Source organism: Canis lupus, chromosome 13 (assembly GCF_048164855.1).
Source record: "Canis lupus baileyi chromosome 13, mCanLup2.hap1, whole genome shotgun sequence".
Lineage (NCBI taxonomy): Eukaryota > Metazoa > Chordata > Mammalia > Carnivora > Canidae > Canis > Canis lupus.
In genome coordinates, this window is record NC_132850.1 from 13,767,166 (window position 1) to 13,787,771 (window position 20,606).

The 20,606-nt window shown below is 34.2% G+C and overlaps 1 protein-coding gene across 3 annotated transcripts in view; it reads left to right on the forward strand.

Moving 5' to 3' along the window:
• Positions 1-20,606, forward strand: part of SPATA6 (spermatogenesis associated 6) — a 145,931-nt gene that overhangs the window by 68,083 nt on the left and 57,242 nt on the right. For all 3 annotated transcript variants that reach the window (XM_072772211.1, XM_072772212.1, XM_072772213.1), the window contains exons 7-9: positions 4,316-4,609; positions 9,734-9,821; positions 17,468-17,508. In XM_072772211.1, the coding sequence (XP_072628312.1) occupies positions 4,316-4,609; positions 9,734-9,821; positions 17,468-17,508 (423 nt within the window). The remainder of the gene's footprint in view (positions 1-4,315; positions 4,610-9,733; positions 9,822-17,467; positions 17,509-20,606) is intronic.

Consider the following 20,606-nt stretch of genomic DNA (forward strand, 5'->3'; position numbering starts at 1 on the left):
TTTTCACTTTTTCAGGTCAATCTTTAGTAAGCAAAACAATTATCAGATATTTAGCAGTTTGGTTGCATCTTAAAAATGAGAGCGAAGAGTTTGGTACACATGATAGATGGTGCCATGATATTATTATTTTATGACTTCATGGGCCTTTTTTTTTAATGCAAAGAAATCTGTCCTCCAGAAAGATGTTGAGATCAAGAAGACCCACGGAGAACTAGATTGGAGGCTTCTATAAATCTTATAGAAGTTACAGGTGACTGCAGGAAGTTCAAAGGATAACTTCTGGCAAATGTGACCAGAGATTCTCATGTGGGAATATTGATGTTAAATGAATGTGGTTTCTTGAGTGTCTCTAATTCCTTAAATGACTCTTGCTCAGTTTGGTGGCCATACTGATGCTGTCAGACCAAGGGAACCTTGGACGCTCCAACTTAAGTACCTTCAATATTTGTAAAAACTGTCTTTAGTAAACTGAGATATCTGGACCTGATATTTCATTCTGGTTTAACTTTTTACTGAGTCACCAGGATTATCTTACTGCCTTGTCCACAAGTTATCTAATAATGTCTAGTCATCACTTATATCTAGTTGCATTATGATCAGGTAACAATGACTAGTCTGTGATGAAGAGCCAGTATCCATATAAAGCCCAGAGGACCCAAACAAGGCAGGACTGGACCCATGATGGAAAGAGTGAAGAGTTAGTTTACTGCATTCTCAGTTTCACAGTAAATTTGCTGAGGATGGTAACTGTGACATAAGCTAAGAAAGGTAAAGCATGGTTATATAAGATTATCAAAAGATATATCTTATATATCTTATTTTGTTTAGCAAGATACATAGTATACCAATTTGTCTATAATTATTTATCTTTGAAATGAGAGCTGAAATGCAGCTATGAGAGATCTAACAGCCTGTCCTTGCCAAATGCAAAGGTATTACTGACTTGTTTTGAGACATGCACTGTACATATTTATAAATTGTTAAAAATATTTTACGTGGACTCAGACAATATTTTTCTCTCCTCATTGGGGTATGCTCTTCTGGTGATTGGGTAGAAAAGTCTTTTTTTTTTTTTTTTTTTTGTATGAAGTATGGCATATGCACAGAAAAGTACTCTTAAGTATATAGCTCAGTGGAAGAGTCCTTTCTAAATGTTAAATTACCCCCCCCCCATTGTCATTGGACTTAAACTAACATTTTCCCCTATAAACTTTTGAGAAGGCTCATTTCTTTTTTTTTTTTTTTAACTTGCTATTTCAGTGTTTGTCATTTGTTCTTTATTAAACAGATGTAAGAAAATAGGATAGGTTTTGGCGTCAGTGTTTAAGAAAAAATACTTCAGAATCAGATCTGGGTTCAAGTTCCTCATAATTCTGCTTTAAGGATGAAATTGGAGAATAGGTAATGTGTCTGGCACATAGCATATAATTAATGAATTTGACAGCTATTAACTAAGCTTTCTTTTTTTTAAGATAATTAGGAGAGAAGACAGTACTTAAAACAAGATAGAAAACATTATCTGGCACAACAGAGTATACACTTACACATTAAAATTTTAAATGTCAACAGACAGAATTTTCATCTTATTTGACCTTATTTGAGAATGTGATACATCTGCTTTTTTAATAGTATTAGTTACAATTAAAATTTTAATGGCTGTAAAGCAGCATTTTCAGATTCAAACATAAGAATAAGACAAACCATTTTGATATTTAAAAGAGGAATGAATGAGAGAAACTATAAAATTATTTAAGTTCACAATTACTTATAATGATCTTTATTCCTTTTGACACACAATTTTCAAATTGATGTTTTGTTACCAATTGGATAGATTGAAAAAATTGAGCATATTAATGTGATTTTCTGAAAGAAAACTAGTTTTCTACTTTTAATCTAGTAAAGGTAGATTAGTTAAGTATCAGTAGTAGTTTTATTCTTTTGTATGCTCTATCGGGTAGTTTTTGCTGTGTAAAAAGCAACACTAACTTAGTGGCTTAAAATAAAACATTTCTCACAGTTCTATGGATTGGTTGGGGGTTTCTTTTGGTTTGAACTGGTGAGGCCAGGGCTGAATGATCTAGTATGGCTTCACTCATGTCTGGCAGTTGGCTGAATTTTTGGTTTGGAAGGGACTTTATATTTCTGGTAATTGGTTTGATTTTAGCTGCAGCAGTGGCCACAAGACTGTCATCATCTAGTAGGCTAATTTTGACTCATTCACATGGAGTCAGGAAGATTTTCAAAAAGGAGTAAAAGACTTTTCAAGTCTGTGTCACATGCTATGTTAACAGCATGTAACAGCCACTATTTTAAGTTTTACTGGGCAGTATCAGGCTGCATTAAGGATTGAGTAGAGTTAGCATGTATCTGTAGTTGACATACCACAGTTTATAACTTACTCTAGTAGTATTCAACATTCAAAAACTCCAATGAAGAAGATGAAGTTAGTTATTTTAGGTTTGGTATAATCAGAGATCAGTGAGGAGGAACTTTACAGCATTGCTGAAATGGACAATAATGGGGTTCATCTGGGTCTGGAGGTAAGAGATACTAAAAATGTATGAATGTCTGAGCAAAAGAGCTCCAGAGACTGAGAAGGTGAGGAAGGTAAGTAGCAGATGGAGTGAGAATAAAAGAAGTAGAATGAGGAAAAATAGTTTTGGTCAGCAAGGGATTTTCAGAGTTGAGATACAATAGATCTGCATAAAAAAAAAAAAAAAAACAATAGATCTGCATAATGATGAAATCTAAGATGAGGTAGAAAAAGGTAATTAAAGCTGAGTCTAAGATTCTGGAAAGTTTCACTGCTTTGAACATGTATTCAACCTCAAAGGTGAGCTAACATTCCTGCTTCTGTGCATCAGTGTGGTGTCATAGAGTTGGATGAAGTGTGATAAGGTAGAAAAATTCTGAATTACTGGTTGAAGTCATTGAACAAGGTGGGAGAAGGGCTGGGAACACATCCGCAGCTGTAGAGGAAAAATGAGGAAATAATCTGATGCTGCAGGTTTGTATGATTTCATGGACTTATTTTTCCAATTGGAAAATATTATTTTTTCCTGTTTATCTACTTCCAAAAAATATTTGACTTTTACCTTCTATATCACGTTTATGTTTTATTTACTTAGAATAGATATCCTTAGTGAGGGAAGGAGAGGTTGGGCGAACAGGGAAGTAGGATTGGTAGTTTTTAATTGATTAAAGTTAGGAATACAAAGATTCTCAACTGCCCATTTTCTTTAATACTGAAACCTTATAATTTTAGATAATGAGTCAAGAGTAATTGTAATCTAAATTTTAAGGTACTTATAAGGCAGAGACTAAATGTTACCCTAATAATATAAAAATGTTTATAAATGTAACATTTGTTTTTTTAAATTTTAGACTGCTAATCAATTATACTAGTAGAGTACTAGTCATTAAAATCTATATGTGTCTTTTATGTCTTTTTACTTTTATAAAAATATGGAATCAGAATTAAGATGATATGACTATTGGTCACAGAATAATAAAGTTTTAGTTTGGAGGAGATCTTAAATTCTAATCACTTTGTATAATCCAAATAATACATTTCATGAAAATGTGTATAAAGCTGTTTTTCAGATGTTCACAGTGTACATGTGCATGTAATCACAGCAGCATAAATTAAACTTATTTTAATCATTTTCTCCATAAAGATTTCATAAGCAACTATTTAGCCATGTGTATTTGTAACATTACTAAAGAGAGCTTGGGTCACATGGGTGGCTCAGTTGGTTAAGCTCCAACTCCTGATTTCAGCTCAGGTCGTGATCTCTGGGTCTTGGGATTGAACCCCATGTTGAGCTCTGTGTAAAGTCTGCTTAAGTTCCTGTCTGTCTTCCTCTGCCCTCCCCAATCTCTTCACTCTCTCTAAAAACAAAAGAGAGAGCCTTCTTAAATTATATAGCCAATTACTTGGATACTTAATTACAAATGATAAACCAATGTTTACATTAATTATTTAGTACGCTGAAAACTAATTTTTTCTGACCTTGGTTCTTAGATTTTTCATATGATTTAATATTCGGCTTTTATTTTCAGAAGTACTTGTTAGACTTAAGAATACCATATACTTGATTAACTACTAGACAAAGAGTAATCTTTATCTAGCATAGATAGAAAAGAGTAATCTTTGTCTAGCATAGATAGAAAAGACTAATCTAGTTGGCTTTCATAGATTATATGTGCCTTAGATTAATTTTTAAAGTTTTTTCTACTTGTAATTTATAGATAGATCTATATATATCTCTACATATATCTTCTGCCCAAGTTAATTTTTATTTTTTATGTTTAGGATAAATTTATTTACCATACGGCTCCAGTTGAAAAATCACACGGCAGACTGCAAAGCAGAACATCGAGATCACAAAAGAAAAAATCCAAGTCACCTGAGAGAAATAAATATTGCATAAATGCAAAAAACTACGAACAGCCTACAATTTCTTCAAAATCACACTCTCCATCTCCCTACACAAAAAGACGCATGTGTGAGCTATCTGAAGACACCAGGCGGCGGCTGGCCCATTTAAATCTGGGACCCTATGAATTCAAAAAAGAAACAGATAAACCTCCATTTGTGATTAGACATGTATGTGTTCTTTTAAACATATCCATTTCAAACCGATCTAATCTGTTCTTTCACTAAAATATTATTCTGAAACTTCTTTCAACTTCTGGCTTTTATTAATAATATTCTTTCTTGAACTGTTAGCCCAGCAATCTAAACTGGAAAATTAACTTAGAGTAAAAGAACATTCTTTTGTCAGTCTTTAAACCTGACAGAGATCAAGTTCCTTTATGACTGCCATGTTAAATCCTTTAAGTACCCATTTCCTTTCTTCGTATACACTGGACAGTGTAATAACTCTACAAATTGAACTTAGATATAATTAACATTAGTACTAAAATGGCAGAGTAGGGTTTTAAAAGAAGACCAACTTTCTTTATAAAAAGGAAGACTCCCTTTTTCTAGCCTTTTAAAAAATTAAAATGGAAAGTTAAGTTTCCTTTGATATTATATCCCTTGGGTAAACCTTATATAATGGATCTTTGAAGCAAATCATTATTTGATGGGGATGGGAAGGCCTTTAAAAGTGAAGAGAGTTAACTTAGGGTAGCATAGTTCTAATATTCCCAAACAGAAGACTGCTTTTGAAATGGTTTAAGCTTAGAGCTTGTGTTCATGTGATAGGTAGACTTTGGCTAATTTTAAGGGTCTATAATATTTCAGGATTTTTAATAAAGGACTTAGAAATGCTCATAGTTTCTTAAATTTTTGTAAAGAATTTTTATCTTAGAAGCATTTCTTTAACAAAAGCTGGCAAATTAATAAAAAATTACTTATAAATACCTATAATAATAAGTGTTAATATTTAAGTGCTTACAGAAGTAAAACAACTTTTGAGTTTATCTATAAAGTTATTTCTTTTTTTTTATAAAGTTATTTCTGACTTTTTTTTTCTTTGCTTGAATTTATTTATTTTTTATTTTTTTTAGATTTATTTTTTATTGGTGTTCAGTTTACTAACATACAGAATAACCCCCAGTGCCCGTCACCCATTCACTCCCACCCCCCGCCCTCCTTCCCTTCTACCACCCCTAGTTCGTTTCTCAGAGTTAGCAGTCTTTACGTTCTGTCTCCCTTTCTGATATTTCCCACACATTTCTTCTCCCTTCCCTTCTATTCCCTTTCACTACTATTTATATTCCCCAAATGAATGAGACCATATAATGTTTGTCCTTCTCCAACTGACTTACTTCACTCAGCATAATACCCTCCAGTTCCATCCACATCGAAGCAAATGGTGGGTATTTGTCGTTTCTAATGGCTGAGGAATATTTCATTGTATACATAGACCACATCTTCTTTATCCATTCATCTTTCGATGGACACCGAGGCTCCTTCCACAGTGTGGCTATTGTGGACATTGCTGCTAGAAACATCGGGGTGCAGGTGTCCCGGCATTTCACTGCATCTGTATCTTTGGGGTAAATCCCCAACAGTGCAATTGCTGGGTCGTAGGGCAGGTCTATTTTTAACTCTTTAAGGAACCTCCACACAGTTTCCCAGAGTGGCTGCACCAGTTCACATTCCCACCAACAGTGTAAGAGGGTTCCCTTTTCTCCGCATCCTCTCCAACATTTGTTGTTTCCTGCCTTGCTAATGTTCCCCATTCTCACTGGTGTGAGGTGGGATCTCATTGTGGTTTTGATTTGTATTTCCCTGATGGCAAGTGATGCAGAGCATTTTCTCATATGCATGCTGTGAGATTTCTGTTCATGTCTTTTGCCCATTTCATGATTGGATTGTTTGTTTCTTTGGTGTTGAGTTTAATAAGTTCTTTATAGATCTTGTATTTCTGACTTTAATGTCTAATTCATTTTTCTAAATTCTAATATGTAAATATAAATGTAAACGTGTAAAGATGCTCCTTAGATAGTTCAGTTTTTTTTTTAAGATTTTATTTATTTATTCATGAGAGAAGCAGAGGCATAGGCAGAGGGAGAAGCAGACTTCCTGTGGGAAGCCTGATGCGGGACTTGATCCCAGGACCCCAGGATCATGACCTGAGCCGAAGGCAGTGGCTCAACCACTGAGCCACCCAGGCATCCCACTTCTTGGATAGACTGATGGGTTTTTGAAAATATACCATCTGAAAATTCAGATTTTTTGTGTGATATTTTTTAATTTTAAATGTAATTACATTTAAGCAACATTTTATTCCAGTTTTATATTTTGACTATGAATCCTTTATTCTTTAGCCTTAAGTAACAAAATTTTTTATTATAAAAAGAAAACTTATAATAGGTACTTTTCAATGATAATGTTTTATTGAGATTATTGTGATTATATTTGTTTTATTTCTATAGAATTTATTTATGGGTACTGGCCACATTTTTTTGTTGTTGGAATAATAGCCAGATAAGATTTACTGTTTGATGTTTGATGGCAGTTTCAGAAACCTTTCAATTTATAACTGGTCATAGTTGTAAACTAAGTTGAAAAGAAAGGATATATTAAATTTTAATCTGAAGGAATAGTAGCATTTTAATTAAAATGCCTATGTGCAGAATAACCAGTAATAGTCTGTGGGAGTTAGCCACACACACAAAAAAATTGTGGAAGGAAATAACTTCTCTTCAAATGCTCATTAAATTACTGTTTTTCACACAGGTGTTCAAAGTGGAATTAATTCTAATACTGCTGGGTGTAGACCTTAATGTTTTCACTGAAGAGATTTCCTTTACAGCTTTCCAATGAACAGAAAAAATGCATATGTCTAAGCCTCCAGTTATATTATATATGCTTATATTATGGTATAGGAAACTGAATTTTTCCAATTGTATTTGCATAGAGATATCATTTCTTCCCCTGTAGCCATTCACAATTTCAAAAGTACTTGATAAACAAAATTTTAATTTCACAGGCACCTGTTAAGTGTCCAACTCTTGATTTCAACTCAGGTCATGATCTCAAGGTTGTGAGATGGAGCCCTACATCAGGCTTCATGCTGGACATGGAGTCTCTTTAAGATTCTCTCTCCCCCACCTCCCCTCCCCCTTGGCGGCACACATGCTCTCTCAAGAAAAATAATTTTATATATGCATATGTAAAAAGTTAATAATACTTTTATTTTTTAAAAAATATTTTGTTTATTTTTGAGAGACACAGAGAAAGGCAGAGACAAAGGCAGACAGAGAAGCGGCCTCCTCACAGAGAGCCTTTCTTGGGACTCAGTCCCCAACCCGGGATCATGACCTCAGCCAAGGGCAGATGTTCAACCATTGAGCCACCCAGGTGTCCCAAAAGTTAGTACTTTTAGGAAAGACATTCTAGTTTTACATGCATCATGTGAAAAAGTCTTAAGGTAGTAAAGAGCAGTTTCAAGAAACCAACCAGCATGCTCCCAAGCAAACTGGCACTATCATCCCAGAAAAGTTAAACAGAATTATTTTCTTTTTCGTTCATACAGAATAGGATCTTTTTTTTCTATTGCAGTAAAATACTCATAAAATGCAACACTTCAACCATTTCAAAGTATATAATTCAATGGCAGTAAGTATATATTGTGCAACTGTCACAACTGTCTAGTTCCAGAACTTTTTCATCATCCTGAAACCCTGTATTCATTAAGCATTCATTCAGCATTTCTCCCTTTCTTCAGCCCCTGGTATGGATATGTACCACAGTTTGTTCATGTGTTCATCTGTTGATGGACATTGAGCTGTGTTCACCTTCTGGTGTGTGACTAGTGCTGCTATGAACATTCAAACACAAGTTTCCATTTGAGTACCTGTTTTAATGCCTAACTGCCTAATACCTAAGAGTGGAATTGCTGGGTATGTCTGTGTTTAACTTTTGAGGAATTATCAAACTGTTTTCCACAGAGGCTGTACCATTTTGCATTCTCTTCAGCAATGTATGAGGGCTTTACTTTATCTACATTCTTGCTAATACTATTTTGCTTTGTTTTCTTTTTATTATAGACCTCCAAGGGGTGTGGAGTGGTCTCTCATTATGGCTTTTTTTTTTCCTATTATGGTTTTAATTCACATTTTCCTTAAAAGTAATGATGTTGAGCATCGTTTTATGTGCCCTTTAGCCATTTGTATATTTTCTTTGGAGTAATGTTCATTCAAGTTCTTTGTCTATTTTTAATTGGATTTTCTTTGTCTGATATTTACTTGTAAGTTTTCTTTCTATATTTAGGATTCTAAATCTTTATCAGGTATGATTTGTAAATATTTTCTCATTGTATGGCTTCTTTTTTCACTCTCCTTATTTTAAAGCTTAATTTTTTAAAAATTGTGGTAAAATATACACAATATAAAATTTACCATTTTAACCATTTATAGTTTAGTGGCATTAATAAGCACATTCACATCATGAAGTGTAGTATCTCTCACCGTGATTTTGAATTATATTTCCCTAATGATTAGTGATATTGAATATTTTTGTGCTTATTTGTCATTTGCATATCTGTTGGAGAAATGTGTACTTAAGTTCTTTGCCCACTTTTTGAGAGAGTTTTTTTTTTCCTGAGTTGTAGGAGTTTCTTTATATATTTGGGATATCAGTGCCTTGTCAGATAATTATTTGCAAATATATATTTTTATTAAATGGTTTGCTTTTCACTTTCTTAATAGTGTCCTTTTTTGTACAAAATGTTTAATTTTGATCAATGGAGGTATCTTTTTTTACAGTTTATAACACTGACTTTTTTTCTTTTTCATTAGAAAACATGCTTAAAAAAAAAAGAAAACATGCTTGACTATAATAATCTGTGAGCTATAAAGCATTCGGCATGCTGGGCTCTGAACATAGCCAAGTAAAGACACTGTTAGAATTCAGTATCTGTTCAAGTAGCAAATCCTAAACTTGCTTTTTAAAATGTAGCAAAATAGATTCCCCTTTTTGTAGCTTTTTTAATGGAAAACCAACTGGGCAATAGGGTAACAGACATTTCAACTACATTTATAATTTGAAATTATAAATTTCAAATTTATAATAAAAAATTTCTGGAGTTTAATTTCAATTTTGTTTAAACATGAACAGTAAAATACTCAACTAAGCTCTGGCTTCTGAACGTGCCTGAGCCACACAGGCCTTGTCATGCCAACCTGATGACTACAGTCTATGTACTTGAGTTGATTTTCTGGTACCATGAGACTAAAAAGAAAATTTAAGTTCTTTAAATCCTTCATCTTCTAGGTCGACCCCCCAAGTCCCAGGGCTGATGCTTTATTTGGATCTTCTGGCAGAGACTGTGAAAGAGATGGATGGTCCAGGATGCACAATGGTAAGTTAAAAGTTGTCTCTCTTCATTGCTTTAGTTGCCTTGGCTACAATCAAGGCTTTCACTTGGCATTAATGAACCAAAATAGATTCTTTGCTATATTATTGGTAAATAAGGCATAGAGCTACTTTTTAAGACTCATGGGATACCCATATAAGTACTCTCTAAAAATAATAAAATTTCTATGTAGCCATAAACTAATCTCCCTCTTTGAGATTCAAAATACATAGTAGCATATTAAAGACTGATACCTTCTCGTGAAGAAAACAACTTGATTTTGTTTTGCTCAATGATTTCTAAATTTCTTTGACGATGGAACCATACTCCTTAGTTTGTGGAATAGGCTTTGGGAAACACCATAATAAAAAGAGTTTAAGGTTACAGGTTTTGGACATACATTTACACATGTATTTGAGTACTTTCTTTGTCACTTATTCATAAATTGAGCATTCTTTTTTTTTAAGATTTCATTTATTTATTCATGAGAGACACAGAGAGAGACAGAGTGAGGCAGAGGCACAGGCAGAGGGAGAAGCAGGCTCCTTGCAGGAGCCCGACGTGGGACTCGATCCTGGGTCTCCAGGGTCACACCCTGGGCTGAAGGCAGCACTAAACCGCTCAGCCACCCGGGCTGCCCTAAGTTGAGCATTCTTAAATCATTTTAACTATTTTGATAGTATATTGCAGAATGAAGATGATATGGTAAATATGGCCATGTAAAATACCCTAGCACATAGGTCTTAATATCAGCAGTTAATACTTATATTTCTTTTTTTTTTAATACTTATATTTCTGAAAAAATAGTGTCCTTTAAGTTTAGTTTACAGAAATCTTTCTTTTTATCATAGTCCCTGGCTCTAATGATTAGTTATTTTTTCAGTTCAATCTGGAGATGACTTTTATGAAGATTAAATAGTATTGTTTGACGTTAGGGATATTTGAGTGTTAATATCTATAGTCATTGGTTAGTTTGGCAAGTATTCCCCAGCAGCCTTTAAGTTAATTCACTACACACTGGGAAAGGCATAGAAGAAGAAAAATGAGAGAGTGAAAAAAAATACAATCATAACATGTAGTGGGCTCCATCTCTTTTTGTTTCTAAACTGTAATCTGTAATCTCTCTCTCTCTTTTAATGGGGAAATGAAACATTCTTCTCTGAGAACATGCAGAATTTGTGCTCATTTATTTTGCTTTTTTAGCATTAGCAGGGAGATAGATGTGGTAATCAATAAGTCTTTTATAACACAATAGCAAATTATATGAAATTAGGAACAGATGTTATACGCTGTTTCCCTGCTTGGAAGAAATTTATGGACGCGGGAAATAAGCTTTAAGAACAAGAAAATCGAAAATAACTTCAATATAGATGTTTCTTTGGAAGATGTTTTTGGGATGAACGGAAGTGTCTGATTTCTCTTGATGATTATTATACATTTACGAGCAGAACTGTTTATTTGCTGTTCCCTCTTTCTCTATCTCCTCCCCCACCTCCAACTCTGTATGTATGTTTGTGTATAAACTTTTTTTTTTTTTTTTGACAAGGACATTGCTATTGGACAGAATTGTGTCCCTCCAAAATCCTTATGTTGAAGCTCTAACATAAAATGTGGTAGTATTTGGAAATGGGGCCTTTGGAAGGTAATTAGGTTTAGATAAGATTAGAGGGTGGGGCCCTCATGATAGGATCAGTGCCCTTAAGAGAAGAGAAACCAGAGATCTTGCTTTCTGTCTCTGCCTTGTGAGGACACAAGCAGAAGGTAGCCATCTTCAAACCAGAACTAGACCCCTCCCCACAACCTGCCTGCACTGGATTTCAGACTTCCAGCCTCCAGAACTGTGAGAAATAAATGTCTGGTGTATATGCCCCCCAGTCTATATGGTATTTTTTTATGGCAGCCAGAGACTAATGTAGATATTATGTGATATAATTATGAAAAGCAGGAAATTGACAATGATGTAATAATAATAACTAATCTATAGACCTAACTCTTAACTTTGCTGCTTGTCCTCATAATATCTTTATAGTAAAAGAAATTCCACATAATGCATGGTCTTCGGTTACCGTGTCTCTTCAGTTTTCCTTAGAATGCTCAGTTCCTTAAACTTTCTTTGTGTTTAACATTAATAATTTTGAAGAGTACAGGCCAGTTATTTGGTAGAATGTCCCTCAATTTGGGTTTAATTTTTTTTCCCCTCATGATTAGATTTAGATGATTCATTTCCACCCCCTCTCCCCTCCAGAATATAACAAATGTGATGTTTACTCTCAGTGCAACATGTCAGGAGTATGTGATACTGCTTTGTTACTGGTGATATTCATTTGCTCACTTAATTAAGATGGGGTCTGCTAGGCTTCTCCATCGTAAAAATGCTATTTCTTCCCTTTGTAATTAATAAGGAGATACTTTGAGACTATTATATCCCGTTACTCCTTCACTTTGACCCCTTTAGCATACACACATTGATGATTCTTGCTTGAAACAATTTATTACTGTTTTCTAAGTAGTGATTTTTTTAAATTCCATTATTCTTTGTACATTTATTACTTTCTTTTCCATCTCATTTCTGTACTTTGAATGTCCTTGTTCTTTTAACTACCTTTTATTTTTCCTGTCTAGCAATTGGATGGTTGTGTTTTGGGGTCTCATCAACTATTGAAATACATATGGGAATTTCTAATAGAATCTCTTATGAGGACGGCCCGGGTGGCTCAGCGGTTTAGCGCCGCCTTCAGCCTGGGGTGTGATCCTGGAGACCCAGGATCGAGTCTCACATCAGGCTCCTTGTATGGAGCCTGCTTCTCCCTCTGCCTGTGTCTCTACCTCTCTTTCTCATGAATAAATAAATAAATAATCTAAAAAAAAAAAGAATCTCTTATGATAGTGAATTTTCACTAGTGATTATTTTACTTAATTAGAAATTCTTAAAACTTTTCTTGCCAAATTATCTTGCCTAAAAATTCTTCAGTTTTTATAGGATACCATTTCATCACTATTGACTATTTTAGTCATCATTATAATTGCATGAGGATGAATTTAACTATATTTGATCAAGAAAAATGATAGAGGCCTGGACAGGCTGAGTGTCTTGTTGGAGAGTTACAGAACATCCCTGGTCAGTCTGGGGTCCTACGCTTCCTGGGCCAACCTCCTTACCTTCACCAACCTCCTCCTACTTTCTCTACTTCCACTTAGGTATATTTTTTTAAGATAAATTTTTCTTTTTTTTTTTTAAGATAAATTTTTCAAGTACAATTTCTTTATCTGGAATTTCCATAGTGTATCATTCCAATTGTAATATGTGTAGTCCTTTTAAAGAGATCCAGCATGTCTTCTGCTACAAGAATGTTTGTAAGCTTTAGCCAACTATTGGTGTTTTTGAGGAGAAAATTGAGGTTATCATCTGGGCCCCTTTTTATTTCCTTAGAATATGAAAAGATGTTAGATTCTGTTTCCCTCTTCAGGAAACTTCCTTATTCCCTTCATTTGAAGATTCTTTTATGAGCTTCCACTAATCTCTTTGGTGGTTGTTTGTAAAGTAAAATAAGTTGGAAATTACGTTCCAAATCCTCATATGTCATAACTTGAGTAGAGAGCAATAAATAGCAACATTAAACTCTTCTGAGTAAAATAGCATAGTCATCATAAATATATTTGTTAGTAAAATATTTTGTTTCAGCTTTTATTTAAATGTATGCTTCCTCATCTCATAAGGCAGTGAGCAGCAGAGCTATGTCATTTTTAGGAATTCATCTTTTAGTTTCTTCATTTCTTTATTATTTATTAAACATTCTTAAGAATTTTAGTAACTTATAATTTATATATCATAAATTTCACCTGCTTTGTGTACACAACTGAAGGATTTTAAATAAATTTGCACAGTTGTAAAATCACCACAATCCATTCTTAGAGTATTTTTATCATCCGAAAGAGTTTCCTCATACTCATTTGCAGTAAATCTGTATTCCCACCCTGAGCCCCTATATTATTTCCACTTTTTGGCCATTATAAATGATGTTACTTTGAGCATTTGCATTGAAGTCTTCGCATAGATACATGTTTTTATTTCTTATGAATAGATAGGTAGGAGTGAATTGTTAGTTCATATGGTAAATTTATGTTTGACTTTTTAAGAAATTGCCACTGTTTTCCAACATGGCTGTACCATTTTACAATTTCCACCAGCAGTATATAATGGTCTAGTTTTTCCACATCTTTGACAGCACTTGTTGTTGCCTTTATTTTTTTTTAATGGTAAAGCCACTTTATTATTATTATTTTTTAAGATTTTATTTATTTATTTATGAGAGATACAGGGACGGGGGGCACAGAGGGAGAGAGAACGGCAGAGACACAGGCAGAGGGAGAAGCAGGCTCCATGCAGGGAGCCTGATTTGGGACTCGATCTCGGGTCTCCAGGATCACGCCCTGGGCTGAAGGCAGATGCTTAACCGCTGAGGCACCCAGGCGTGCCTTGTTGTTGCCTTTATTTTAACCATTCTAGTGAGTAAGCAGTCCTGTCTCACTGTAATTTTATTTTAATTTACATCTGAGTAATGGCATTGAATGTTTTTTCATGTACTTATTAGACATTAATTTATACTTTTTCTTGATCATCACTCTTCCAGTCACTGATAAGTGTGCTATTTGCTAGACTTCAGACAATAATAAAATAGTGAGGGGGAAAGTCGGAGACTTTTGCTGCTGAGACTTCAGACAGTGATAGAAATAAAAAAGAAGAAAACATCAGAAGTCAAGAGTAAATAGTTTCTGGTGAAGGTATCATAAATGAGCAAGAGATAGGAAACATCTAGAAAACACATGTTATATGTCTTTCCTTTTTAGAAGGTAGGATCTCCTGAGAGATACTCAACTGTGGTTTTATTTTATAAAGCTGGATATCTTAGCTTTGCTTCCAGTTATAGGGACTGGCATATAGCAAACACATGGCTGAATGGCCCATAAATTCACAGGAGAACAGAGGCCAGCCTTACAATGTTATGTGTATATTAGGATAACAATAGGGCATATACTGATAAAGGAGTCCAGGGGTATGCTCTTTGAAGGTTCATAGGTACACACATTTATCAGCAGGGATGCTTTGCACTCACTACCAGAATGGGGTTCAATTTCTTGAAATTATGAAAAAAAGAAAATGGTAGTACCCTTTGAGGTAGGGTACTATAAAGTTTGCCAAAGTAGGGATTGACTGATAGGGAACACATATTGGCTATAATCATCAGAATGGGGCTCAAGAATTACTTTAATAGAAAGAATGAGCTGTTACAGGGATGCTAAGCTTTAGATGAAAGCCCCTTAAGTCCTTCTTGGTTAAAGTCAGGATTGGTCCTTTAGGACTGAGTCATAATTGAGCCTGTTGAGGGCCAGGGCTTCAACATACAAATTTTGAAAGGATACAAATATTTGGTCCATGACACCTATTTCATGAGGTTATTAAGAGAACCAAGTAATAGCTAACATTTATGAATGTGTTTCTGCTGGCCTCTATTCTAAGTACTAATATTTCATTGTCACTTAAAATAATCAAGAATTTTAGATACTATTATTTATCTCCATTTTATAGGTGAAGGAACCTCAGGTTTAAAGAAGTAAAGTCAAGCACTATCTGAATTAGCTCTAATTTTTCTTCATACTTTTAAGTGTTACCCATTCATTAAGGCCTAGGTCAGCTTTCTCCTCCTCTAGGAAGTTTTTTTCTTGAGAGATTCAACCTTGAGAGATTAATTTCTGATATGACTTTTAAAAATAGCATTAATTGCCTGTACCATTCTGACTTAGCCTCTTGTTTTATGCTGCTGTTATTCAACTTTGCATAACTTAATCAAAGTAAATTATGAGCATTTAATGAGCATGGGCCACGACTTTTATCTCCTTTATCTCCTGCTTTTAGAATATTGTTAGTGAGTAATTATTGGTAAGGGTGATTAAGTGCAAACATTGGGGGAACCTCAGTAACAGCTAGATTTCTAAAAATAAAAGAAAATTATAAATCTGTCCCTGTTAGAGTAAGTCTATAAGTGGATTGTGGAAAGCAGAAGACATACTGGTGTTTTAATATACTGATATTTTAATATTACATTAGCTGCCAGAAAGAATATATACCAAGTATAGAAATTATTACCTTAATTTTCAAAGTTAGCATGTGTGGAGAATTAGGTTCATTATTTCCTTATCATTCTTTTATTTCTGCTACTGTGGCCATACTATATATTATTAGACTTTATAGAAGAGGAGTTGAGCTGGGATTTATTTTTATTTTTAATTTTGAAAAGCACTTGAAGTAAGTTGAGGCTACTGAATTATTATTTTTTTTTTAGGCTACTGAATTAAATGGTAAAGTTGGCCTTGTGTGAAAAACATTAATGTTTCAGCTTTCTCTGTAATGGTTCAGGACTTTTGAACAACAAACAAAATCTTGTGCTATAAAAGAAAATTAATTAATTGAATATAGAATATCCTATGTCTCTATACAGTCATTTTTCTTTTTGATTAAGGTGGTTTGGGAAAATAAATTATAGGATGTTAGAATGCTTTGACTAGAATGTATAAGGAAGTAGAATTGCAAACCATGGTTCTGATTTGCTTGAATGTTAATATACAGAGATTATAATACTTAAATATTGACTCCTTTAACTAACTAGTAAAACCCCAAATCTGCATCTGCAATATAGTGGTCCTTATCCCAGGAGAAAGTTAGAATAGTTTTATAATCAACTTTGTTACAGATACTATGCTAGGAACTTTTCATAAATTGTATAATTTAATTACTATGACTCTCTGAGGCAAAGTAGGCATTGTCTTCATACTTTTAATTTAAGGAATGAAACACAGATTAGTTGTATAACTTGTCCAAAGTGTAATACATTTAATAAGTGGTGGAATTGGAAATTGCACCTAGCCTTGTTTGACTTAGAACTTGGGAGCAGCAATGTTGATGATGATGTTAGTAATAGTAGCTAACATTTATTTTATTGCCTCACATGTAATATTTCATATAATATTTAAAAGAACTTATGAAAGAGGTACATGAGACAGATGAGGAATCTGAGAAAGGTTAAATAATGAGCCCAAGGTTATATAGGAGGTGCTAGGGATTGGACTGTAATACAAATCTATTTGTCAAAAAGGTCTGTACCCCTCTGTCACCACACTCTAAAGCTGGTTTTGTTTCCGTTATACTCACTTGACCCTAGCGTGGACTCCAAGAATAGGAATATATGCAGTTTGGCAATATCTATCAAATCTATATATTCAAATTATATTTCTTCATAAACTGGTTATCAATTTAAGATTATCCATTTCATGTAGGTGAATTGGTTTGGCAACAACCAATTGTTGATTGTATATATTCTGATATCTCCAGTCTATAGTCTGATATCTCCAACTCTAATGAAAATAGTATTTGTGAAATCACCTAATTGCTGAAGAACAGATATAGTTTTAACTTGTTGCATATCATCTTTACTTATGTGGCATTGTTGAGGGAATTTTTAGATCTTTCTGAAAACTGCTGTGTGAAATTATAATCATAGAAACAGAATGATAGTAGCAAAAACCAAAGATAAAACCAAATCTTCTTTCTGATACGAAGTATGTATAATTTAATTCTTTTGTACATCCTTTTTCAGAGCATTCTCATCTTGGCTGCTACCGACCCAAGGATTATAAGGTATGTAGTATAAATTGCGGAATGTTAATTGTCTTGGCTCTCACATAAAAGCATATGTATGTTTCTTACATGTATGGTAAGAGATTATCATAATCATTGAGTCAAGAAAATGTACAAACAATAATTGTCACATCATGGAATATCATTATTTTGGCTACATTGTCAAGTGGTAGAATAGACTTTTCATTGAATGTCTTCCTATAATTATTTGTGGCTTTTGATTATTTACATCAATTACTTACTGAATGTGTTTGTGTATGTATATGTGTGTATGTGAGAGAGAGAGACATAGACAAAGGCATTGATTGTTAATTTTAGTAATACTTTGCACAGTACTGTTTCTAACTTTCATTCTTAGAGCATCCTCACAATTTTTACAAAATCTGTATGCAGTTTATGCTATTTTCTTTAAATTCACCTTTTTTCTCACTACTATAAATGAAATATCAGTATCCCATGCCTTAGATGGATGATAGCCCTAAAGGATACAGGGAAAAGAGAACAGTGTTACTAAGTTCTGGCTAGATAATGGTTGTTTTCCAAAGGCTCTGAGGCATGTTCTCTATTTCTTAAAATGAGATAAGGAGTGATAGAGAAGTGTAGGAGACATACCAATAGCTTACTGAGGATTTCTGACTGAAAGAAAATTGAAAAGATAATACATCTTTTCCTTTGTAACTCAGTGTTATTTAGCATATGTCCATGTGCCATGTAAAATAATCTTGTGTATCATCTAAAATTAGTTTGGAAAAATAAAATAAAATAAAATAAAATTAGTTTGGGTACCATATTAAATTATCTGCCATACACTAGTAGTTTGTGTCCTCCATTTTAAGAAGCATCACCTCAGAGGTCGTCTTTTCTGTTCCTAAGTGAAATTTTGATAAGGAGTGTCACTATATTTGAGAAAAAAAAACCACAAAAAAACATAGTTTTACTTTTAATACCTTTGCTTATTTAATTGAAAACAATTTATTTTGCATTTACTGGCACTAAACAGCATAGTTTGAGTACTTTGCCATGCTTTGAGCATGATAAAAGAAATGCATTCCAGGTACTAAATTGAAATTGTTAAAAAAAAAAAATTGTTGAGAATGGGGACTGGAAATTCTTATTTATTTATTTATTTATTTATTTATTTATTTATTTATTTATTTATTTATATTTTGAAATTTTTAATAAGTTTCCAGGTGATTCTGATGCAGCTCTCTTGCCATCTACCCAAGGATTGGCATTTGAGAACCACTAGTATGGACTATGAATATAGCATTTGAAATATAGCATTTGAATTGGTGGAACTGTCCCTCATACAGTGTTTGTATTTGGTTGTGCCCTCGTTTAGGACTGCTGCTTGGCATAATTCACCTGGGGCAGACCTATCCTATTATGTGGAATGTTTTCAAATACATACACATACATACAAGCACACTGATGTGTGTAATATATATGTGGGTATGCACACACATAGATTAAAAAGCATGATAGTCCTTGTCTGTCAGGGAAGCCACACTAGTTGGTCTACCTAAGGGATAAGCCTGTCTTTGTATGTTTCTGTCAAGTTATGCTTTACAATTTATAATCATATATTTATTTTCATCTTTTAAAAAAATCTTCTTGTTTATAAAATCTTAAAAAAAAAGGAGGTGACACTTGGGTGGCTCAGTCAGTTAAGCATCTCACTCTTGGTTTCTGCTCAGGTCATGGTCTGATGGTCTTGAGTAGGGAGTCTGCCTCAGATTCTCTCTCCTTTCGCCTCTGCTCCTCCACCTACTTGCTCACACTCTATTTAAAATAAATTTAAGGGATACCTGGGTGGCTCAGTCGGTTAAGTGTCTGTCTTCAGTTCAGGTCATGATTCCAGGGTCCTGGAATCCAAGCCTGTCATCTGGCTTCTTACTCAGTGGAGAGCCTGTTTCTCCCTCTGTCCCTCCCTCCACTTGTGCTTATGTTCTCTATCTCAAATAAATAAAATCCTTTTAAAAAATTAAAATCTTAAGAAAAATAAAATAAAACCTGCTTATTTTACTAATCTAAGTTCCAGAATGATAGGGACCTTGTTGATCTTGCTTAATTGATAATTGCTAGTACCTACCATATTATCTGATATATGGTGTGGGTTCCTAATATATGTGTATTGTGTGAGTGGATTTTTTTAAAGATTTATTTAGAAAAAGAGAGAACAAGAGGAAGGGGCAGAGGAAGAGGGAGAAGGAATCTCAAGCAGACTCCGCACTGAGCATGATGCCCAGGTTATGAGCCCAAACCAAGAGTTAGACACTTAACCAACTGCTTCACTAAGGTGTCCCATGTGAGTGGATTATTAAGAGAAAACAAGTAAACCAATTATATAAGAATATAGAATGGAGAGACAGGTATAAAGTTTATAGGACACTAATCTTTAACCTAACGTGAATACAATCCAGCTCTGTGTTGGCTGGTCCATTTAAAGATAGGTGTATATATTTATAATCCTCCTTTCCAAAGGAATTCTTTTTTTTTTTTTTTAAGATTTTATTTATTTATTTATTCATAGAGACACAGCTAGAGAGAGAGAGAGGCAGAGACACAGGCAGAGGGAGAAGCAGGCACCATGCAGGGAGCCTGACGTGGGACTTGATCCCGGGTCTCCAGGATCACACCCTGGGCTGCAGGCGGTGCTAAACCGCTGCGCCAACGGGGCTGCCCTCCAAAGGAATTCTTTAAAAGAACTGAGCTTCCACCCATCTTTCATTCTCTCCCACTCTCATCTCTTGATTCTTTTAGGGTTAGGATAGAAGTTGATCATTCATTCTAACCTTGTAAGGCAGTAGGTTGTAAGTAAACTCACAGGATTATTTTTTTATTCAAGGGGTAGATTTTCATAGAAATGCATATATAGCCTTGAACACTGCTATCTTCTGTATGGAAAGAATAAAGGATCCTCTTATAGGCACATAGTAGCTAGTTAATGAATATTCAGGCAGTAGAACACTAGGATTTCTTTTTTTTTTTTTTTTTTAATTTTTATTTATTTATGATAGTCACACAGAGAGAGAGAGGGAGGCAGAGACACAGGCAGAGGGAGAAGCAGGCTCCATGCACCGGGAGCCTGATGTGGG